The sequence below is a fragment of the Neopsephotus bourkii genome, unplaced genomic scaffold (genome assembly GCF_033783945.1).
Source record: "Neopsephotus bourkii isolate Nb327-2 ecotype Australia unplaced genomic scaffold, CSIRO-AGI_Nbou_v1 NB_882, whole genome shotgun sequence".
Classification (NCBI taxonomy): Eukaryota; Metazoa; Chordata; class Aves; order Psittaciformes; family Psittacidae; genus Neopsephotus; species Neopsephotus bourkii.
This window is the reverse complement of record NW_026901376.1, coordinates 1,035,029-1,058,668: the sequence shown is the minus strand read 5'-3', so window position 1 is coordinate 1,058,668 and position 23,640 is coordinate 1,035,029. Positions and strand designations below refer to the sequence as shown.

At 48.9% G+C, this 23,640-nt stretch overlaps 1 protein-coding gene across 5 annotated transcripts; it reads left to right on the top strand.

Annotated features, from left to right (window-relative positions):
- Positions 1-1,935: 1,935 nt before the first annotated feature.
- Positions 1,936-10,688, top strand: CHST12 (carbohydrate sulfotransferase 12). Of its 5 annotated transcripts, none has more exons than XM_061356987.1 (2): positions 1,936-1,955; positions 8,902-10,688. In XM_061356987.1, exon 2 carries the CDS (start codon positions 8,997-8,999, stop codon positions 10,242-10,244), a length of 1,248 nt encoding a protein of 415 aa, XP_061212971.1. In that variant the 5' UTR covers positions 1,936-1,955; positions 8,902-8,996; the 3' UTR covers positions 10,245-10,688. The 5 variants fall into 5 exon arrangements, with proteins under 5 accessions (XP_061212971.1, XP_061212969.1, XP_061212968.1 ...); XM_061356985.1 differs by lacking the exon at positions 1,936-1,955 and adding an exon at positions 3,431-3,569; XM_061356984.1 differs by lacking the exon at positions 1,936-1,955 and adding an exon at positions 3,593-3,733.
- Positions 10,689-23,640: the final 12,952 nt, after the last annotated feature.

Here is a 23,640-nt window from a genome sequence, read left to right as displayed (position 1 = left end):
CAAGATGTGACAGGCTGCACTGACCATCTGTCACCTTCAGTTGTTCTGCTTTGTGCAGACACATGTGGCCAGGATGAGTTTAGGGGAAGTGGATACCCAAATCCTATTGAAATGTAGCCAGAATCCTTCCCCATTCTGGCAAGGGGTGCTTACCCTAATTAGTTTTAATTACTTTTTTACGTGTGTGTGTGTGTGTGTGTGTGTGTGTATATATATATATATATATATATATAAATGTCTGGAATTTTACTTACAATGCAATAATTTATGCATGCATAAGTGTTTTTAAACTGTGCTCTGCTCCCACTACTCATAATGAAGCTCTCCCTGCCTTTTATAGAGGGGACTCCACCAGAGATGCTGCCAAAAGACAATGCTCTTACAAGTACCATCCACCAGAGCAATGCAGATCATGTCAAAGGATGGGTCCTATAGAACCAAGTCAGGGGTGAGTATATGAAATACCCGGTTGGCTGGCTCAGGAGGACTACTACATTCTTCAGCACTACATTCTTCAGTACTTCAGTGTACTCAATTGTCTGTTGCAATCTGAACCTAAAGAGCTGTTAAATGCAACACAAACAGTCCAGTTGGGAAAACAGACACATGGGTGGGGGTTTATAGCCAAGTTTTAAGCCTTTGTTGTTGTTATTGTTGTTATTTTGAAACAGATGATATGGGCAATGTTCCAGAATGAGTTACACTCCATCTCCCTCGTAGCCAAAAATAACCTCTTAGGAAGAGAAAATAACATTTTCAGACTTGTACATAACCCTGGTATAATCCATATGTGAAGCACATCATTTAATCTGAATGAGCCATGTGACAACACACTACTTCCCCTGAACATGTTGCCATGGGATTTTCTTCAGTCACTGATGTGCAGATCCTAGGGCCCTTGCCAAACTCACCCCTCCACATCCCATGGCGATCTGTCTCGTCCCCACTTTGACTGGCAATAAGACTGGAATTGAAGAGTGAGAAACTTGCCCAAGTGCTTCATCTTCCCTCACCTGCAGGGCCTGCAGATGGTGCCAGCAGTCGGCAAAAGCAGCAGCCAGTCTCCTGCGTGAGTAGCCAGAGGAAAATTAAATAGGAGTCACCAGGGGAGCAGGATTCTCTGTGGTCCCATGGATTGCCATTCCAAGACTGCTGGAAGTTAGGGAAGCAGATGCAGGGGAGTGTGCCTTAAAATGTATTTTAGCTTCTGTGTTGTGATGCTGAAAAGCAGAGGGATGATTCAAAGGGGGGAGAGGGACCTATATGTTGTTGATTACTTTTCCCATATCCCCACTGCAAGACTTTCCTCTTTATTGCATACTTTAGCTGTTAGCTTCACTTGAAGACAAGTAGGGTGTTAACAGAGTCCAAGAGAAGAGGAAGCCCTCATTTTCCCAGCGGTGTTTGCCTCCCAGAAGATGTCAGCATGGAGCCCAAGCTGCCTTTTTTCCCAGGGCAAAAGTGTGGATGCCACCCATGAATCCAAAAGGCTCCCTGACTATTAAAACCAAATGTAAATGCCTGAGAAATAGTTCTCCCGGTTCTTCCCCGCTGTCCCTGTGTGTTGTTGTGAAGCTGGGAGGTGTAACACGCCTGGAATGCTGTTTGGGTGAGCAGATGTTTGGCTGTGAGAGCAGCCAGAGATTGCTCTAAGCTCTTTTCTATCGACAGAGCATTTCAGATACAACTGCTGTCGGGAGAAGCAGCATGGTGATAGGTGCAGACCCTGATAAGAGCTAGCCTGAAGGTAAACCACGGGAATGTGTTTTTTCTCCTCGGAACAAACATCTCCAACCAGCAGCCTCCTCCGTAAGGGGCTTTTTAACACTATTTCCCCTGCTTTTCAAATATGCCATTGAATGAAGCCTTCTGGTCGCTGCACTGAATACACAGTGACTCCATGCCCCAAGCAGGAGTGCCTTTCCTCCTAGGTCTGCTGAAGATGACGATTTCAGGTAGGTTTGTGTGTTTTCTCAAACGGATGGAGAACCTTTATTACAGCTGCAGCACTTGCAATGAAGTCTCCTTTATACACTGACTTGCTGTGTGACATTGTGCACACTCCCCACTCCTCTCTGCCTCTTGTTTTGCTGGTGGGAAGATGAGGGATAGTTCTCTCCAGGGATGAGGAATCTTGGATTACTTGTAAATATAAATGCCATAAAGTCCTGAAGTGGGGGTGCAACACAAGTGTAGCAAGCGGCTGATTTTCCTTAGGAAAAAGCATCAGGAAGAGGTGTGATGGGAAGTAGAAGATCAGGAACACTTGTCCCTCGGGGCTGACTCTTTCAGATAAACAAAGACACAAAAACTCAACGCACAGATAAATAAGCACAGACTGTGTGTAAAACAAACCTGTGCCAGCAGGGCTTTGAGCCAAGCCTGTATTTACAGGACCCCACATGACCTGCAAACAGCGAAGGACCAGAAATGAGGGAAAACGGAGTTTTCCAAGCGTATACATCTCTGCTATGTACTTTTGGGATGAATCACCATCAAAACTGTGCAGAGTTGTTTCATACAAAGAGTGGGACATCCGAGCCAAACGCATCGGGTTGAGGCTGTATCTCTGAAGGGGAGGTTGTGTGACAAAGAGTTTGGTCATTTGCCATGACTGTTGTGAAGAGCACAGAGCCAGGGGCTGTGCTGATCTCCCTGTTTGCAAAACATACATTTTAGGTCTGTTAACAAATGGAGATGTTGGGGATTGAGATGTCAGAGGTAGAATGTGTACATCATCAGTTGTAGCTTTGGTTAACTGCTGCAGATGGTCTGCAGCCCGTCTACCACACCAAGCAGGACCACACTCATCCTCAGCACTGGGCTAATGGCTTTTTGCTTTGATTCTTCTTGATCACAACTGATAAAAAGGGAGCTTAAACTGGGTTTTTCCAGCTTCATTTTCTAGCCTTGCTGTATAGTTATCTACAGTTTGGTTTTCATATTCTGCTGTGCTAGAACCCAAAGCCTGGGGTTTCTTCCACAAGACAGCTTGGACCTGGCTCCATTTAACCATGAGCTATAGCAAGCAGCAATGTCAGGTCTTGGGATGCTGCGTCCACCTCAGGACAAGGACTGTCACCAGACCATCCGTTACTGGCTCTTATCCTGTGTCTGGGACGGTGCAGGCAGTGGAGCGGGATTCCATCCATGCAGCCCCCGAGCTCCTCCTTATGCAGTCTTATGCTTCGGATCACCTCGGAAGGTCCCTATGCTGTGGTTCACCGCTTGCTGCCCCTGGTTCTCCACAGCGGTCGCGGCCTCGCTGCGGGAACGCGCCGGGGGCTGGACCGGAGCAGCCCCTCTGCTCCCGGCCGGGCCTACGGGCCCTGGGCACAGCCCCGGGGCCTCCAGCGGCGGGGAGCAGCGGGGAGGCGCCGGGTCAGGGCGGGCCGGGGCCTCCCGCCGCCGGGCGGAGCAGCGCCTGCGCCGCGGCCCCGCGGGGACCCCCGTGCCCGGCGTCTCGCGAGAGGCGGCGCCCGGGTAGCGGCGGGACGGGGCCGGGCAGCGGGAGGAGGAGGAGGAGGAGGAGAGGCGAGGGGAGGAAGGCTGCGCTGCCCGGGCGGGAGGTGAGTACGGGGCGGGCACGGCCTGGACCAGGGCCGGAGGGGAGGGGAGGGGTTGGGCGGTGGCGGGGCTCGGGTGAGGCGGTCCCGGCCGGCGGTGCCGCCCCGGGGCCGCTCCGGTTATGAGCTGCAGCCGCGTCCCTCCGCGCTTCCCTCCGGCGTGCCAGGTAAAGGGAGAGCCGCGTCGGGACCGGGGTGCTGTATGCTGGGCAGGGCAGCGCTGCCCGTCCTCGTACCTCGGTGGTGGCGGGAGGTGGTTGGGTCTATGGGCAGCTCCTCGTCTCCGAGCCACCCATCGCCGGCTTGCCCTGCTCTGCCGCCGGTGCTGGGCCCGAGGCTGGGAGCAGCCGCTTGTGCCCCTTCCCTGTGTTGATCTGCAGCCTGTGCTGCTTCTGGACTCGGGAGCGGCTGCGGTCCCAGCGCCCACAAAAGCGAACCCAGGAAGCAGCCTCCTCGGTAGAGCTTTCCTGTTGACGGTAGAGTGTGGTTTTTAGTCTTGCTTTACAGAGGTAACCGTTAACGTGATTAATCCTGCTTGAACTTCACGCAGAAAACTTCGCACTGCAGAAAATGATGCTTAAATCAAGTGTTTGTATGGCAAATGCAGGCGGTGCGAGTGGCGGGGGCTGATTTCTGGCTCGTGTTGTCATACAGCAAATGTGCCGGGGTCTTGTTGACTCAGGCTCTCAGCACTAAGGCTTGCCGAGACCCTCCTTATGTTGGTAAGGTCAGGAGCAATGGGTGTGCATGAAGCTTGTGATAAAGGCAATGAACAAACAGGACATACTGCGTTTGGGGAGTTTCCTTTGGGAAGTCTCAGAAATACGGTCATTAAGGGAGCTTCCAAGTATGGGTGTTAAAGACGAGGCGTCCGGTGGTGCCAAGCCTGCACAAACCAGGCTTTGTGGCAGCGATGGGAGCGAAGGCACTGGGATAGCTACGTAGATTAGGATATTCTTTGCTGGTCTCTAGCATACACGTGCTAAGTTGGGGTAGAACATGCAGTGCAAGCCCTATTTTCTGCTTACACAGTGTATTTGTATTGATGTAACTGCTGATGTTGTTACATGGGTTAAAACGTTCCTGCTGTGCAAAGGGTGTTAGGTTTTTGGGGGAGCAGCAATATGGAGTGATGGCAAGTGAATGAAATTCATTTCTGGTTATTGATACTTCTGTTTTGGCTGGTGGGAGCTTGTTCTCCACCTGGAACAGGTTAAATTGCTTCCGCTTCTCTGGAGCCTCCTTGTTCCCTAAGTGTAACTGGTGGCAGGTGTGTAGCATAATATATGGGTAAAGAAGGCTGCATGGATTGAGTGGTTGCTAATGAATGTAGGTACCTCAAGGGAACTTGCATTCCCAAGGGAAATTATTTGACTGTGGTTTTTGTATGTCTTTAAAGGTACTCATTCCACCTCTTTCTGTCTTGAGAAGCAGGCAAAGTCCAAGCAAGCTACCTGAAGTCCCTTATCACGGCAGAATGAGTGGGCGCTGGAGGAAATGAGATGGTGCTGAGTGCCCGACCTGTGCCTTGGGCTTCCCTATGGGCAGTTAGCAGTGGGAAAGGGACAAACTTGGGGAGACACAAAGCAAGAAGAGATGGAATCTGCATGCAAGCCTTTGAAGGCACGGTCCCTTCAAAACCGTTGCAGTTCCTAAGGAGGGATCACTGTCCCCTGTCTCTGGTACATACCTGCATGTAAGCTCCTTTATCTTCTATAGGCCTTACTGTCCTGTAAGTAGCCTAGAGTTGCTCTCCTGCAGAGAGAGGCTGTGGGAGAATGTAGTCATTGCAAAAAGGCAAGAGAGGAAGAAGGAGACAGTCATTACTTAAGTTGCTGTTCGCCCTGGGAACAAACAGTTGTAATCGGTCTGTGAAGTGCAAATAAGGTTTCTAAATCCCTGAGGAGCTGCATCTGCAATAGCTTTTGCAATAAAAACGCTGGGGACACATCCCCCCTCCTCCCCTTTCTGGTTTTAAATGGGAGGTGGTTATTTGACATGGCAGCTTGTGATAGGAGAGGATGGACCCGGTGACCTCAGACCTCAGTGTCTTTCTCATACCCAGGATGAGGAGATGAGTCCTTGTTTCACACCCAAGCAAGGTTCAGGTTGGAGATGATCATGGGATGGTTGCTGGGGGACTCTGTAGGATTATTATAGCACTTGGTCCGTTTCCCGGTTTGCCAGCATCGTGTCACAGAAGCAGCTTTGTGTGGATCCTGGTGCACGTTCTTGTTGGCTGGTGACTTTGGGTTAAACTTGACTGTAAGCTCTTGGCTCCTCCTGGAGGCTTTTCCTTTTGATTCTGGCAAGGGGAGGATGGAGGCGAGTTCCTTCTGATGTGCACAGAGACCTATAATTTGTGCTTTCAGTCTGGCGTCTTTTATGAAGTGCTCAGGAAGAGGATGTATCGTAGTCAATAGAGTAACTCTGTGTTCTGCAGCATTTTTCTCATGAGGAGCACTTAAGCTGTGTTACTGCTCTTTTCCAGGGCTCTGGCACTGACAGAGTTAATAGAAGTGGAGTCATTTCGATTCTATGCTGCTGCTGTGTGTCTTGGAAAAGCCAAACGCTCTGGCAGGCCTGCATGCTGTGTCCTGGAAAGCAGGCTCGAGCCCTTGGGGTGTGCTCGGTAAAGCCACATTATGGTGGTGGCTTTGACAAAGAGCCCCCCTTCTGTTTGCCTGAGGAATGCGTATGCCACACACAGTGTCTCATTTGCTCTGTCACTGCTGCTGAGAGGGTGATCTGTCCATGCTGGGGTGGGACAACTCTGGAGAAATGCTGTGCTGTCTAAAGATGCTGGGTATAGGGATGGCAGAAAAGGATGCTCCATGCAGCTCTCCGGGCTTGCTGCATTCCAGCCAGCCCAGTGGTCTCAAGCAGCGTTGGAAGCACAGTGTGCTAGGGATTATGTGCGCAGTGGGCACCCTATTCATCCAGAATAGGAAGCAGTCCCTGCCCTGAACAGCTAACCAGCTCAAAAGCAAGAACAGATTCAGACAAAACGCAAACCCAGAAGTGTGCCAAAGCAGTAGGCTTGGCAGTGTCACTCCATTATCTTCTGCTGTTGGACAGAGATCTTTGGCCAGAAGTGCTGACGCACATACGTAATTTGCCTCTTCTTTAACTCTGTGCTCTTATCTTTGGGTGCTGCTTCTTATATCTGCTCCCTCCACAATCTTGACTAGCTAAACATAGGTAATTACTGCCGAATAATACCTGCTTCTTGCTCCACAAAGTGCGAAGTGTTACATCTGCAGGTCCTCCAGCTCCTCTTCACATGTAGAGTAAGAGCCTGGCTCCAGGAGGTGCAGTGTTTGGTGTCACAGTGAAAAGATGTCTTAAGCTACAGCTCCATTGAATTTCTGGCTCTTCCTACTTCTAAAGTGTAAGGATGGAAAAAACCCTAAACCTTCAGTTTCATGTTTTGTCTTTTGTTATAAGCTGAGGTAATGCTTTGATATGTGACTATGTTGTATTGTTCCTGTTTGTTACTAAATTCTTGTCTCATGCTTTTGGTCTAGTACTTGAAACCAGCACTGTTAAAATTTGGCATCCCTGAGGCATAAGCACGGCCATGCAGATGCTCTTTAGACAAGTCATTAAATGCAAGGCTGCTGTGAGCTTCAGAGGTGCTGAGCATATTCCCCTTGGGAATGACAGAGCTCAGCACTTTCCCATATTTGGACTCTGGTTCTTTCACTCCTTTCCTAGGATGGGGTTGGTGCCCTGTTAGAAGGGTTTTGTGCGAGCCTTGATTGGGGAGCAACCTTTGCATTTCAGGAGGAAGAGACACCCAGTCTCCATTTTCAAAAGCTTTTCAGGGCAGCATGTCCTGGAGTGGCTTTGTTTTCAGAGATGGTTTTTGCAGGGCTTGTTCTGAAGTCATTGGAAAGAATGGGGATGTTTGCAGAAAGGGCAGCTCTTTTCTATCTGTAGATGCTGTTCTGTCTTTGTAATCAGGGACAGGACTGTGTTTGGAGAAGAGGAAATAGGAGTGACTACTTTCTGCTTGTCTTTTGATGATAAACTTTGCACAGAGAGGCTGTAGAACATCAAACCTCTCAAAATATCAGATAGCTGCTTCTGGCTTTAATACATTGTTCTCCCCTTTAATTTGTAGTTGTTCTTCTGCAGCCTACAAGGCTGTAGGCACTGGCTCCTTGATCACTTGGGGAGAGAGCACGGCTGGCTCTGCAGAGCCTTGGACCAGAAAACATGCAGCAGGGTTGGGAGATGGATCTCCCTTGAGGAGCTTGCTGGTGGAAAGGGGCTGGGAGTCAGCAGGGAAATACGTAGTAATAACAAGATGGGACTTGTTGAAATAAAAATACCCCAAACCTGTTTCACCCTCTGGAAAAGATCTGAGCTGCCCTTCTAACAGCTATTTCTCGCCTGTGTTTGGTGGTGAAGAGTTATTAGGGATGAGTGTGATAGAAATAGGAATTACACTAAACCAGAAAGAGGTCCTCACTGACAGAACCAAACATGAAGAAAGATTTACCAGAGCATCCTTAATCTGGAAAATCATTCAGTTAAAACTAATAATTCTTTTAGACCTTTTTTATTGATATGTGGCTCTTATAGGGACTGTGTCCCTTTGGGTTTTCTTTGGTAGAAAAACTGTATAATCTCTGTTTTTGACAAAATAAGTAACTGCCGAGGAAGGTTGTGGGGATGACGTGCTGGGTGCCTTCACGCAGATAAGATGGTGAGCTCAGGTCAGTGATGTTCTCTCAACAGGGGCTTGCTTTAGCCACTAAAGCAACAACATCTTCAGCTATGTATTTATAACTCCAGTGAGGTCTTTGTTTCCAGTACAGCGGTACAGAGCATCTTCATGGGGATATGAGACCACAGAGTGGTACCACAAGTTAAAATCATGGGAGGAGCCCTCGTTCTTCCTGGTCTGTGCTAGATATGTTTAAAAGAGACCCCAGGGAGGTTTGAAAGGTAGCTGGCTCTGCCTATCTGTATGTAGTTGTATCTCTTCATAGTCTCCAACTTCCCTCTGTAAACTCTAGGCCTGATATCTTTATGTTTTGCTTACTTTTTAAAATGAAAACTTGAAATCACATGGCTCCAGAAGCTTGAGGTTGATAAAGCCCCCATCACTGCTGTGGAAACTGGTGAAACTGCAGCACATTATGCCTCCTTTTGGCCGGTTCCCTCTTCTCCACAGGGTCTCTCTGTGGGTACCTCAGACTCGCACAGTTCTCCCCTGCAGAAATGGATGGTGAGCTCAGTGACAAGTGTTAATTGTGCAGGGTCATTATCTCCAAACCAGAGTAATTAAGGGTTCAACTAACTTTTCTTTCTGGTACCTTTTTAGGGACTTGATCTGCAGCACCATGCTGGATCCCAAGCCTCACTCTGCAAGCTGGAGGTGAATCCAGGTGAAAGCCAACTATTACACTAAGTGTCAGGATGACCAAAGCACGGCTCCTCCGTCTGTCTGTGGTGCTGGTCTCCATCTTCATGATCCTCCTGATCATTGTGTACTGGGACAACGTGGGAACAGCTCACTTCTACCTGCATACATCCTTCTCCAGGCCTCATTCCCCTGGTATCACAGCAGGCGAAGACTGGGAAGCCTTGCCAGATGTGGATGAATTTTTGGCAAAGCTGCTTAGTTCGAGCCTGAAACAGAATAGCTCTACTCCAAGAAAGACAGAGCAGCTACTTGTCCAGGGCTCCAGCAAGCCTGTGGCAAGTAATTTGGAGGAGAACGTGCGGGGCTATGACTGGTCTACACACAACGATAGGAACAGCTTGGACCAAGAACAAGTGCAGATAGAGAGGCAGAGAACGTTGAAGGAGTTTTGTGCCAATTCCAGCTTCACCTTCCCCACCAAGGAGCGCTCCTTTGATGACATCCCAAACTATGAGCTCAACCACCTGATCGTGGATGACCGCCATGGCATTATCTACTGTTACGTCCCCAAGGTGGCCTGCACCAACTGGAAGCGGGTGATGATTGTGCTAAGTGAGAGCCTGCTAGACCAGGGTATCCCATACCGGAACCCTCTGGATATCCCCCGGGAACACGTCCACAACACCAGCACCCACTTGACGTTCAACAAATTCTGGCGGCGCTATGGGAAGTTCTCTCGACACCTCATGAAGATCAAGCTAAAGAAGTACACCAAGTTCCTCTTTGTACGGGACCCTTTTGTCCGCCTCATCTCTGCCTTTCGCAGCAAATTTGAGCTGGAGAATGAGGAATTCTACCGGCGTTTTGCCATCCCCATGCTAAAGCTGTACTCCAACCATACTAACCTTCCTGCCTCTGTTAGCGAGGCCTTCGGGGCAGGCCTCAAAGTCTCCTTTTCTGACTTCATCCAGTACTTACTGGATCCCAGGACAGAGAAGATGGCCCCTTTCAATGAGCATTGGAGGCAGGTTTACCGTCTGTGCCACCCGTGCCAGATAGACTATGATTTCATCGGCAAGCTGGAGACATTGGATGAGGATGCTGCTTATCTATTGCAGCTCCTCAAAGTGGACAGGCTGCTTCGCTTCCCCCCCAGCTACCGGAACAGGACTGCCAGCAGCTGGGAAGATAACTGGTTTGCCAAAATCCCCCTGGCTTGGAGGCAGCAGCTCTATAAGCTTTATGAAGCAGATTTTGTACTCTTTGGCTACCCCAAACCAGAAAACTTGCTGAAAGACTGAAAGTGATTGGGGGGGGGGGGGAGGGGGTATGGGAGGGAACATCTGAAATACCAAAAATGTTTAAAACCTCCTCATTTTTGCTCTTAACTCCCTTCCCCATACAGGTTGGTACAATGGAATCTATTTTTTCTACTGCTTCCCCTTCCATTTTTGCAATAATGCCAGAGTCCAGGGTATTCCAGCCAGCTGTGCACATGCAAAAAACCAAACAAATGCCATTTTGGTTTGGGTTCGAATTTGGTTTGTGATTTTTTTAAATGCCCCCATGTTTTGCAATGGGTTGCTGCCCTCGGTCACTCTGCCAGCTGTGTCCTTCAAGTAGCTTTTTATTAATACTTTTTAAAAATTAATATATTTAAGATATTTAATACAAAGTGTGTGTCGTGGCAAAGGAAGGGAAGGAATAAAGGAAAAAAACCAGTAAAAGAAAAACCCAAGAAATGATGCTCCTGCTTCTGTGTGTTGTCTCAGGGCTGCCGTTTCGGAGGTGCAAGGTTTGTGGAGCACTCAGATCTCTTTGGGAGCGGGGTTTGGTGGTGGTGCTTCCACCACCCACACTTCTGGTGGTTGGTCTGAGCTGGGCTCAAGGCACATCGCATGCATCAGTGCTTGACATTGCCAAACAGTCCTGGAAGGATACTGGTGTTCCATTGATGTGTGCTGAGAGCACTAGGATCACAGGAAGGAAATGGCAGTTGGGAGCAATGATGCCAAGCCCTGTGGGGTGATTCAGGATGTGCAGGTGGCCAGCACACTACCTCTGCACTGCTTCACCTTTCAGCTAAGTGGTGGTGGGACTCTACTTTATAAAAAGCTGAGATTCCTCAGCCCATTTATACCTTGCTTGTATGGAGCATCTTCCATGATGTGCCCCATTCCAGGATAGTGCTTGAGGTTCTTTTCTTGGGGTCTGTGGCCAGCCTGGATGGGCAGAATGTGCTACATGGAAATGGGCATCCAGGCATCACACTGCAATAGCTTAGGCACAATCACAGGTCACTGTATCACAGCCAGCTACAGGACAGGGAGGTTTGTGTGCTGCTCCATGGCCTGGTTGCTGCTGTGTGTAGTGCTATGTCTCATTCCTGTGCATGCTTAAGGGGATGTGGCAGGGATGCAGATGATTATCCCTGGAATAAGATCTGAAAGTCTTCTTTCAGTAGGTGTCAAGGTGAACTCAAAGTTCCCTTGTTTTCAGAGACCCAGCTACTGCTTGTGACACTGCATCCTGATCCGCTGCCTTTCTGCTTATTCCAAATGACTGATGCAGACTTAATCATCTGCCTTACTGGGACCTGCTGCAGGAGTGATGGTTGCCCACTGTGCTAGGAACGTGTGGGCTGCTTCCCAAAGGAAATTAATGCTTTTAGAGAGACTTTTTGTGTCACATCAGCTGAATCTACTTATCTTTTTCTCTCTGAATTGCTCTGCAGAAACTGTCTGCTTAGCAGATTGAGCAGGCAACTCCTTTTACAGCTGAAATGCTTAATTATTTCCTTGGGCTATGGATGGTATCAGTGATTAAAGTACAGGAGCAAGCTTTGGGAGGGAGCCTTGAGTGTGACAGATTTCTTACTCAGTTTCTCTCCAAGGCCATCAGCAGGTGTGACTGCCCCTGTCTCTTCTTGCTGCCCAACTTCCATGCGCATACATCCTCTTGGCATTGCACACTCTTCCTAGCAAATATACTGTATTAAGCTTTTTAACCTATAAATGGAAGGTAATTGCTAATAGCTACACTTGAAATGAAGGGGTTATTTCTCATTGTGTTCGCACCACTCTTGTTATTTCTGCGGAGATACTTGCAGTTTAAATGAGCCCCAAGCCATGATCGTGGTGCTTGGCTCTTCACAGCTAAGGGAAAAAGGAAGTGCCTGTTTCTGAATCATTATTTAAAGCTAATAATAGAAAAGTGTTGAGCTATTCATTTTTTTTTCCTAGTTACCAGCTAATTGCTGCAAAACAGAAAGATGTTGAGAATCTCGTCTCCTGTAATGAGTAATCCCAGGAGTTTCTTGGTTCCTGCTACATTTACATTTCTTCAGGGTGGATTTGTCTCACTCTTCAAAGATACAGCATGGATGTTTTCATCTCTTCACAAAGTGTTTGTTTTTTCTCTTTTAATTTAAATCTAATGGATGTTTAATATGTGTAGACACGGGTGGCTGGGACCATAGCGCAGATGCTGTGCAAGCTTCCTTCCAGCTGCTTCCCTTATACCTCTTGATCTGGCCCTGTCTCTTCCTGCCCTTCCGACCGGTGATGTACCCCCGTGAAGCAGGCTTGCCCTGACTGCTCCCTGCTCAGCTGCAGTTGTCCTGCGACTCATGGCCATGGCTTGTCCCAACCAAGGGCTCAGGAGCATCTTTTCAAGGTCACTGACTGCCTGTTGGTCATCCGGGTCAGAGGAGGGATGTGTTGCTGTCGTTTTTGCCAGCAAGGTCTTGGTTGTGCTATTGACAGAGAAGGTGCAGAATGGCAGCAAATCCTGCAGAGCAGCTGCTCTGTGTGGTGTGAGAATGTTTCCTCCCTTTATTGCGCTCCTTATTGCAATTTAACAGCAATAAAAGAGAAGCCCTCCCTTCGCTTGCAGACTGGCTAAAGAGGGGAGACTTTGAATGCATTGACTTCTCTCTCCCCATCCAAAGACAGATAAAGGTATTAGCATGATAAGTATTATATATATATTTAAGTATTAGCATGATATCATCATGCTAAGGTCCAAAGCTCCCCATGTGCAAGGTTCAGTAAGCTGCCTGCATCCCAATGGCTTCCTCAGCCTCCCTAGGAGCTGCAGCCAGGGGAATACATGGATGGTATAAGGCGACGGAGGGCTTTGTGTTCTGTACTTCCCCTCTGTCACCCTGTCAAGATCGGCCTTGTTGACATTTAAGACATTTTGGTACTTGTAGGCCCATACCCAGCCACTGCACTGAGTGCTGTTGGCTTTCTCCTCATGTCTCATTGCCGTGCTTCAAAGCTCTTGCTAGGAGGAGCAGTAAAGCTCACGTGGAGAAGGTTCATGTTGCAGTAGATGGCTTCTGGATTCAGAAGAGCTTGTTCCATGCTGCTCTTTTCTTTTGAAGCCCTCCTTCCCCACCCTTCCACCACTGTGAATGCATTGTTAAGGCGTCAAAGGGGATCCAAGCATGCACTGAGCTTTGTGGTGAGATCACTGGGTTGCCAGAACTGGGATGTAGCCTCTGGCTTTGGGAATGTGCATTTTTTGTGGGTTTCTTGCTCTGTTCTGATTGAAAGTGTGTGTGGGGGGGAGAAGGACAAAGGGTTCAGCCAGCCATGCTTCCTTCCCCCTTGGTTTCCTAAAGGAGCTGGAATTTGGTGTTTGACAAATAATGGCAGAATGATTGGAAAGGAAAGGCGGTGTGCATCCATGCTGGCCTGAAATCAGAAGAGGGCTGAGAATCCTGGCGTGTAGATGATGATGATGCTAGTACTGATTTTATAAGGGGGTGGAAAAATGCTTTTGAAGTGCCCTATTTGTGTCTGAATAAACCTGGCTTTGTCATTTCATGCTCAGCCTGCAAAGTTATGTCCTGTTCCCCTCTTGGCTTGCTTTTCCCTCGGGTTGACCACTTGGCCAAAGTCAGCACAAAGTCTCTAACCAGGCAGAACCAATGTGCAGATGCAAAAATAACCTGGGGTTTTGACCAAGATGTTTCCAGCTGGGCAGAACTAAGACCAGCTTTCGTGCTCGCTCAGCATCAGAGGCAAAGCCTTTACACAACCATTGGGCAGACTCGGTTCCTTTCTGTTTGGTGCCAGAGTCTCTGCTCCGGTGGGATGTGTGTGACCTGGCCCTTGCAGCCCCTGTGTCCTCCAGGGAAAGGCTGTCACACCTCAGAGCTCTTTGCTTTTTGAGCAGTGACATGGCTGTGCCAGGATGTCCTTACCTCACAGCTATACCTTTACAGCATCCCAGTCAGTTTTGCTTTAACACATTAGTTCACTTGTGGTTTAGGGAGACAAAATCATAGGCCCATTACCCACAGGCAAAACTCGCCCAGGGATAAAGTGTGAGATGAAGTGTTTTGGCAGCGTGTTTTGCATCCCTCAAGGTGGCACCGGGAGGATGGAGGGCAGGGGATGAATGGCAGCATTGAAGGGGTGGCGAAGAAAAGCGAGTTTGTTCCTTCTTATGTAAGCTGGACCTTCGTGGCAGCCGAAGGGGAAAGCCGGTGACTTGGCAGGGTGCTGTGTGGCTGTGGTGCAGAGCGGTGCCAGGGAGGGCGCGGGGGGTGGCGACTTACAAGCAAGTCACGTTGCTTCCATTTAAAGGCTTGCCCACCTTGGTCTTGCTTGTCAAGGGCAGGAGAGGGGGGGAAATAACAGCAGAATTAGTATTGCCATCGATATGTGGCTGTTTGGGGAAGAGATGGGGAGGGTGGGTGGCACGGGGTCTGGAGCAGGCATAATGCAGCTCTTCTGCTCTCTCCTTGATTAAATCAGATCAGGGATTTAGCTTGAACTGCGGAGGTTGAGTCTTGTCCTTGCTGTGGGATGGAAGCGATGTGGGAGAGCTCCATGCCGGGCCGGCAGCGATGCTCGGCAGGGCTGGCTGAGCTCACTGCAGTGAGCTGTGTCTGTGCCAGGTGCTGTGGGAGCCGGGGCTGTGCAGCCGCTCTGCAGCGCCCCATCTGAATCCCATTTTCTGTTCCTGGGCTCTGGCAAGCCCTGCTCCCCCCAGCCTGGCTCCTGCGGTAGCGGGGGTCTGTCTCTTACCAGCAGCAATTCCCATGCTGGGTGCCCTGTGAAGGGGTTGAGCAAAGCCCAACCGAAACCTGCAGCCAGGCTGCTGCACTCAGCAGAGCCTTGTGCATCCTGTGCTTGCCCAGCCTTTGGGTTGCAAAGGGTTGGGGTGTGGGGGGTGCAAATGCACTTAAACAGTGAGTGACCCCCCACTCTGCTCCTCCTGCCTGCCAGCTCGCTGCTGGAGCTGGGAATCAGGCCCTGCTGCCTTTTCCCTGCAAGACATGAAGCTCCTTTCCTTTCATCTCTTCTCAGTGATGTCCAGCATCACTGGTGTCCCCTCAAGCATCCCGACATGCCCTGTTGCACTTCCCATGGGGCTGATGTCCCTGCAGCCCTGCTTTGTCTTTGCTTTTTTTTGTGGTTTTGCCTTGTTCAGGAGCAGCTTGAACTAAATTATTTATAAGAATAGGAAGTGCAGAAGTTGTAGGAGCTGGTTCCTGTTGGGAAGGAGGTGCAAGATCAGCAGCCTGGGCCTTGACAAGGAGGTGAGGAAGTTCCCACACCAAAGCCCCCTCTGGCTGTGTGGGTTTGGGCATCCTGAACCAAACCTCTTTGAACTTGGGCCTTTGTTGCTCTTTAATGCTCAGAAAACCTGGCCGCCCCACCTGAAGCTGGTGTTTCCTTGCTTTGGGAGGCTTTGGGTCACAGCCTCAGCTTCAATTTGGTCTAGTTCTGCCTAGTAGCCTGGCCAGCAGTGGGGTACAAGGGGCTGTCACCATCGACAGAATACCAAAGGCTCCAGAAAGCCACATGGAAAGAGATGGTTTAAGACATAATCCATAGGTGCTAATGGAGAATGGGGCAGTAATTTTAGCAGAGGGGAAGCGGGGCAGGTGAACAGGGCTGCTCGGTGTTTTGCTCACCAGTTATACCCTAAGACTATTATTGCCTCTCATTTCTTTGGCTTTTCAGGTGGTGGTGTCTTTCCCAGCTGAACCATGAGGTTTGGACCCTATTGGCAGGGTCCACTGTTTTTGGATAGAGATGATGATCCCCCAGGCTGGGGTGGGATGCAGGGCAGCAGGAGTTTCCCTTGCAGGGGCTGATGTGGATGCAGGTGTTAAAACCCAGGGCCTCGTGTGATGGGCCGTGTTCTCCTCAAATCAAAAGGCAGAGATGAGGAGCATGTTTTTGATTAGCTAATTGTTTGCTGTAATGCCCTTCATGAGTTACTTGAGCTGTCTGCTGCTTGTCCCCCATAAAGGGGCAGTGGAAGATGCCTGTTTTCTGCAGGGCTCGGCTATGAGCTGTGTCAGCAGGAGGTTTGGAGGTCTCCAGGAAGAGCAGTGCCTTGGGAAGGCAGGGCTGCAGCATTCAGCAGTGAAAGCTGTGCAAAACTGCCTCAATCCTGGCTTTTCTTACCTCAGGGTGAATTTGGAAGCTGTTGGCATGAAAACCGGCTGTACTGATTCAAGCAGTACATACCCTTCGGAGAGCTGTGTGGGTCCATGGGCAAAACTCAGCTATGGAAATGCACAGAGGTCATGGCTCGCTGTCCTGCTCTGTCCCTGGCTGGCTTCCAGGCAGCTCGGGATGCAGGGGAGGCCGGAGTGAGCCATCCCTCTGAACAAAATGTCTTCTTTTATCTTGGAAAACACTGAGCATCCTTAAGCAGAGGGTCTCAGCCAGCTAAGACAGCAATGAGCATCGGCGAGGCTGTGGCTTTGCAGCTAGTGAAGGGGTTTGTAGTTTTGTCCCAGGTTTTCACCCTCAGTCTGTGCCAGCATCAAAATGCTCCCAGCCTTGCCCAAACCATGCATTAAACAAATGACAGTGACTTTTCCTGACCCACCAGGCAGTGCCTTCACAAATTCCATGTTTTCTCCCCCAGGCAGATGGATCACACGCAGCTTTGGCCTGGCCACATTTTATGGCAGAGAAGCTGCAGTTTCAGTGTTTATTTCTCTGTCATTGCAGGAATTCAAAATGGATGGAAGAGAAAATGCCATCGGGATTGACTCTTGTTTTGTTTGGACCCTGGACAGGTCTCTGTGGAAAACATGGGAGGAGCGCAGGGGACAGGAAAGAGCCAAGAAGATGTGTCAAAAAGACGGTGGCAGCCAAAAGAGTGGTCAGCAGGGAGTGGAGCAGGGCTGGGGATGCGTTTCTGAAGGATAAAAAGAACGGAGGGAGTTGAAAGCATCTACAGATGAAATGGGGATGCTGCAGAGTGGGTGAATGCTGAGATGAATGAGAGGGGCTGCTGAGAAAGCAAATGTCATTGGCTGCAGTGTGGGGACCTGCCCTGTGTGCAGGGGTGGGAGCAAGGACCAACATAGAGGAGGAGAGCAGTAATTGACTAATGAAGTAGTGAAAGCTCATCCGAATTCGAGGGGTTTTGATTATCTGGAATAGAGGTGGCTTTGTGGACGGTGGTGGGACCTGCAGGCTTGGACCAAACACATGGTCATTTAAAGGCAGACTAAAACTAGCAGTGGGCTAATGTGTTCCTTTGCCTGTAGTGGGAGAGGAAGGATTGCAGCTTCACCGGCTGTCAGGCTCTGCAGGCAGGACAATGCCCATAGGGGATGGAAGCACAGGAGGGATGGTGCCAATGACCTTTCATATGCTATTGGGCACCTCTGTCTGCCTCCAGTTTTTCTCTCTCTCAACCTTCGCATGCCTTATTGATTTCAGACTCTGTATATTTTGGCTCTTGGGTAAATCAGAAGTATTTGTCACCTACAATGATCATGCTGGGAGTATAAAACACTTTACAAAGCCTTCAGTGACCTTTAGCTAATGAGAAATCAATGAACTGAGTGTCTACAAGCATTTCCCAAGTGCTGGGTAATGCTGTGAACAGTGGGGACCCATTCTGGGGTTAACACAGCTACACAGTTAGTGGTCTGGGCATGCAGGTGTTCTGGGTAAAGGTTCTTGCACCAGGATGACCTGAACTTGTGTTTCCTTATTCTCTTTACCTGTATCCTATATGTGGTGAATGGGAATGTATGTGTATGTCAAGTTGGTGCCAGAATCAATCCACAATCCTGGGCAGGTGGACACAGTTGAAATGTTTAGCTAAACACAGAAGTTTTTGATAGAGTGAAATACATACAAGTTATGGCTTTCTGTTCGCTGTATGCAGAGGATAATATTGTGGTTACCGTTAGTATGTTCATAGAATCACAGAATAGTTAGGGTTGGAAAGGCCTTAAGTTCATCCAGTTCCAACCCCCCTGCCATGGGCAGGGACACCTCACACTAAACCATGGCACCCAAGGCTCTGTCCAGCCTGGCCTTGAACACTGCCAGGGATGGAGCATTCACAACCTCCCTGGGCAACCCATTCCAGTGCCTCACCACCCTAACAGGAAAGAATTTCCTCCTTATATCCAATCTAAACTTCCCCTGTTTAAGTTTTAACCCGTTACCCCTTGTCCTATCACTACAGTCCCTAATGAAGAGTCCCTCCCCAGCATCCCTACAGGCCCCCTTCAGATACTAGAAGGCTGCTCTGAGGTCTCCACGCAGCCTTCTCTTCTCCAGGCTGAACAGCCCCAACTTTCTCAGCCTGTCTTCATATGGGATATTGCAATGGATTGTCATTTCTAGGGCGGTCACTCCTTGCTGTTCACACAGTTTTGTTCTCCTAAGCCAGCCCCTGTTGTGTCCTGGGGATGTTTGTGTTGTGCAATCACCATGCAAAAGCTGGTGTTGTGTTGGGTGTGCGGGGGATAGGCAGGCCCTAACAGTGCTTGTGGTCATCTCTCTGGCTGTACTTCCTGAGCCTTGTTTCCTGTTCCAACTGCTGTTAGCAGCCAAAGAGTGAACCCAGCACACACAGACACGGTTGCTGTGTGCACCGGCCAGTTTTCACTGCGTGCATCCAGCAGTCCCTGGGCGGGGAGCTCATCCCTGCTTCGAAGTGATGGAATTGGTATCATGCTGGCTTTTCCTCTTCTCGTGTAGATAGATGCATCAAATCTGAGCTTTCTGGATTTACTGAATTCCCAAAATAGCACCGAAAGTTTCCTTCTGAGACCTTCCAGCTGCAACGGGAAAGAAAGAGTATAGTGTATGGTGGACACTAAAACTCTGCCTGTTATTGCACAGGTACTGCTGAATCAAGGCCATTCTCAGATTGATTTTGCATCTTATACACAGATTTTCCTGAGGAAAGTGAGGGTGCTTGGAGCCAGCCTAGAAACAAAAGTGCTTTGTAAGACCAGGACAAACCACCCCACAGCACCAGGTTGAGGCAGAGTAGCAAGATGAAGCTGCTGTGCGGTGAGGCCCCTTCCTGTACCAAAACCTGGTCAGGCTGGGATGAGTTCCACCAGCACAGCCATGGCTTCAGGTGGCAGCATCATTCCTGGGACCAAATGTGTTTGAAATAAGATGCAAAGCATCTTTCATCAGCAAGTGAGGATGTGAATTCAAAATGTGAGGGCAGGTTCCAGATGCTGCTGCACTTTGCATGTATTACATTCTTTAGAGCTTAGCAAAAGGTCAGTGTGCTTGGATGTGGTTCCTCACTTTTGGAAGGTCTGCAGGTTTGGGAGTAATGCTTTTTGGTTGGTTTGCAATAGGAAAAAACAGCCTGCGTGCAAGGTTTGCCTTTGGAATTGAGATGCTGAAAGCTAGCTCTTGAGTTTGTCAGTTTAGGCTAAAAGGACAGCTTGCGACTAGTTAATGTGTTGTTTTTGTTGGTTTTATCTTTTGCTTGGGTTTTGTTGGTTTGTTTGATTTATCCCTCCAATGCACAGGAAAGAGCTCTCAGTATAGATCCGGTTGCTGTTGTCAGTGTCAGCTATTTTTCCTGCTGATTGGAAGGAAATTTCCAATACAGCGTAGCTGCCAAAAGCAGATTCCTTGCTGGAACATTTTGGTTAAAATACTCTGCCTCGCTCCTTGCAGTGATGCCATTTAGCGAGAGAACACACAGCAATTGCCTGCTTTGTTCTTAACTCTGAGCTTGACATTTGCTTTAATATTGGCTTTTTTTCCTGCTGGTGCTTGCATTGGGTAAGTTTCAGCATTACAGACATTGTGATGCTGTGCGGATGTCCACAAGCAAAGCCTTGCTTGTAGGATCCTTCCTTGGCCCTTCTAGGCACTGGGTGTCCAGAGCAGTGGCAGGAGGCATCCCATCAGGATGGAGTTAATATGTTGGTGAAGGACCAACATGTGGGCAAGGTATGGAGACAACCTGGTTTTTCTCTCATTGCCTAATCCTCCTTTTTGGAGTTAAACACTCTGTATTTGCCTCCAGGAGCTCATTTAGTGCCTTCCAAGTAAAAATGGGGAGAGTACACGTGTTTGGCTTGATCTGCCTGACCCTGGCAAGGCATTTCAGAGGCCATTGTGCTACCGCAGCTCACTGCCCTGCAGCTGCAAGGCTTGACAGCGTGGTGCCGAGGCATCGCTCTTCTCTGCCCCCTTTTTAGACAGCTACCCAAAGATAGCATGGGCTGGATTTGGATTTGTTTTTCTTCTTTTCTTGTTTCATCTAAAGCAACAGGGGAACATTTCCCCCCCAGAAAGAACAGCAGTGTTTGGGTTGAGAAAGGCTGAGGTCAGGAGAAGGCAGGAAAAGGCTGTCTCATTGTGTTTTCAGTTGCTTGATTGCTTTTTTGCACCTGCACCAGACTTCCACTGGTGAGAACTGAGGCTTTGCCCAGCTCCCAGAATGGTGCTGTCAGACAGAAAACATCTTCCACTCCCCGGTCACGTCCTGTGTTTTCCTTCTCACTCTGTCATCACTTTACAGAGTAAAGCCCCGAGCTCACATCAATCCCTCCAAGGTCTCTGGAGCAGCTCCAAGCTGGTGGCTGTGTCTGCAGAGCCCACCGTAGCACCAGGCAGGAGCCAGCTCTATCCCAGAAGTGATGGAGGTGAAATCAGCTCCTCAGCAGGATTTGTCTGGCCTGGAGCTCTATCACAGCTATAACATTCCCACTTCTGCAGCTGGCCTGGTAATGGTTTTGCCTTGTGAGCTGTAAAAGTGCCTTTAGGATCACAGAGAAGCTGTGGCTGCCTCATCCCTGGCCGTGTTCAAGGCTGGGTTGAACGGGGCTTAGGGCAAACTGGTGTAGGGGAAGGTGTCCCTGCCCATGGCAGAGGGTTGGAGGTGGATGAGCTCTAAGGTCCCTTTAACCCAAACCATTCTGTGATTTTGTAAAATGAGAGGTTTAAGAATAAGAAAGAAGGAAGGAAGAATAAAAGAATCTCAAGGATGAAAGAATTCCTTGAAGAAAAGAAGAATTAAAAAAGAATACAACAGAAAGGAAGAAGGAAGCAGAACTGACAGATCACGTTTCTGGGCCGCTTCAATAGCAGTTTAATACAAATAAGTTCCTGTTGGAGCTGCCTTTGCGTCGCCTTTCCCAAGAACAGAGAGCACTGGGAGCAGGGCTGTATCCAAGGGCCAGGGTGTATGACTAAGAGGTCGAGGTGAAGGGTTTATCCATTCTTAGTTCTGCAAGTGGGTCACGCTCTGCTCTTCAGTGAGTCACTGATCACTTGCTGCCTCCGGTTTTCCCAAAGTTCCAACTTGTTTCTAAGGATTCGGAAATGCTGCTGGGCCAGGCAGATAGAGGGGATTAGAGAAAACACGTTTTAGGTTAATGGCTGCAGCAATTAAATGGTTTCAGTTACTTACTCCCCCAGGCTGTGGTTGCATGGCAAGTTAAGCAAACAATTAGGTTACTGCTGTGGCACCCATAGGGAGGTACTGACCCATTAAAAACCTTATTTTGCTAGGCACCTTGTTCAGAGGTTTTAGTTTCTGCTAGTTATCCTTAATCTAAATCATACGGATTTGATAGGTTAGTGTGCTGCAGTTGGGTCCTTTCCTCTTGTTTCTCAGGGATGTGTGCTACGTGCCTTGTATTAGCTCCAGAACACAAGATTTCCTGCGTGCAGTAGCCTCTGGATTCTAATAACTTATTGGCAGCCTGATGGGAAGTTGACATCTGTCTGGGTCCTATTGGCATCTCCTTGGCTTTATTTTGACTTAGGAAACTGCAGGGTGAAGCAGGCACTTTTCCTGCCAAATAATCTTTTTCCTAAGGTGTTTGGTTTTTCTTCTCCTATTCCTGATTTAATTTTGCCTCCTCTGCCTATTTTAAAGGATGAAGCAGCCAGCCCCTTTTCGAGGAGTACCACAGCCTCAGTTTCAATGTGTTACATACCCTGGTCTCTAACACCAGCTACTAGGGCTGTGTTTAGTCTAGCAGCAGTTGATATTACATTTGAGCTGGTAGAGCTGGAGAGGACTTTACAGACACTGGAATAGAAGAAGTTATTCCAAGAAACTGATATACCCTAAGGAGCCGCAGGGGCAGCAAGAGAGAGAATAGAAATAGGTTATCTAAAGCCCAGGCAAATAAAATGTTATTATTATAGCTCCATGGGCACTATGCCAGCTCTCTGTAAGCAATATTTCTCTTTGCATCTCACTTTGCCAGTTAATTGGACATCTATTATTTCATGATTTCAGCAGGAAGCATCGCCTGAGTGATGACTTTGGTACCCAGCCCAGTGCTACTGTGCACTTTCTGAGCCCTCAATTGTGGAAACGCTTCCAGTCAATCCCTGCTCCTTCTCCAAATGTGCCTGTGAATTGTCAGTGCTGCTTGGTGGCATTTGCTAGGGATGGTGGCTCTGCAGTGTGCTCCTCCAGCAGACAGATCCCTCTGTGATGCTCAGGGCCCTGTGAAGATGAAGGGTTGCAGCAGCTCCTCCTTCCCTGTCTTCTGCTCCTCTCCTTGCCCTGCATCCAGACCAGATTTGCTGCTCCCTTGGGGCAGCTGGAGGACAGAGCCAGATGCCATGTGCAGGGATGTGGCAGCCCAGGGCTGATCCCCCAGTTCTCACTTCTCTCTTGCCAGACTATTTCAGGCACATTTCTATCTAGAAGCACTGGTGGGAGCAGGTAATTTTAAGCTGATACAATTTCTTTAATGCTTTTTCCAGGATCCTGATTTTGTAAACAAGTTTATTTACCCTTCCCACCCAATGCAGGGGTTATCCACACGCAGCCAAGGAATGCAGACCAGAGTCTGAGCGCAGTTATAGCTGCCTGCCCGGCTACTCCTGATGAATTGTTTGCAGACAAGCTTCAGACCTGCAATCATTTACAGAAGCTATTCAGCAAATAGTTTTGAATAATGAATCCCTTTGAGAAACTGGAGTTGTTTTGCAGGCAGATTCCAGGCAGAGAACACGCTCAGAACTTGTAGCTTTGAACACATTTTCCCCTCGATCTGCCAAGCTGTGGAGCTGGCATAGCATCCCTTTCCGATACCTTCACGTAGGATTAAACCACTCCACCAAACACATGTGATGATGCAGGCTGAGGGTGCCCACTGGAGGACAGAGCTGCAGGCAATCTGTGCCCCCAAATCCTCCACATCCTCTCCTTGATGGAGGTTTTGATTCCTGTTCCTCCAGTCCAGCTTCCCCAGAGCAAGGCAAGGGGGATGTTTTCAACACAGGTGCTGCTAGCAGTGCAGAACATCAAGGGTTGGAGAGCTGGACCCTGCCTGGTGTCACCCCTCTTGGCCAGTGCTGGCTCTATGATCTGTAACATCTGTACCTTTAAGTGTCACAGGCCCTTTGAGCAAAGGGGCTGTAGAAGTGCAAAGAGTGAGGAGAGATCCGGGTGAGGATTTAACAT

Coding starts and splice junctions, on each gene's coding strand:
- CHST12 (XM_061356987.1), top strand. CDS start 8,997: ATGACCAAAGCACGGCTCCTCCGTCTGTCTGTGGTGCTGGTCTCCATC.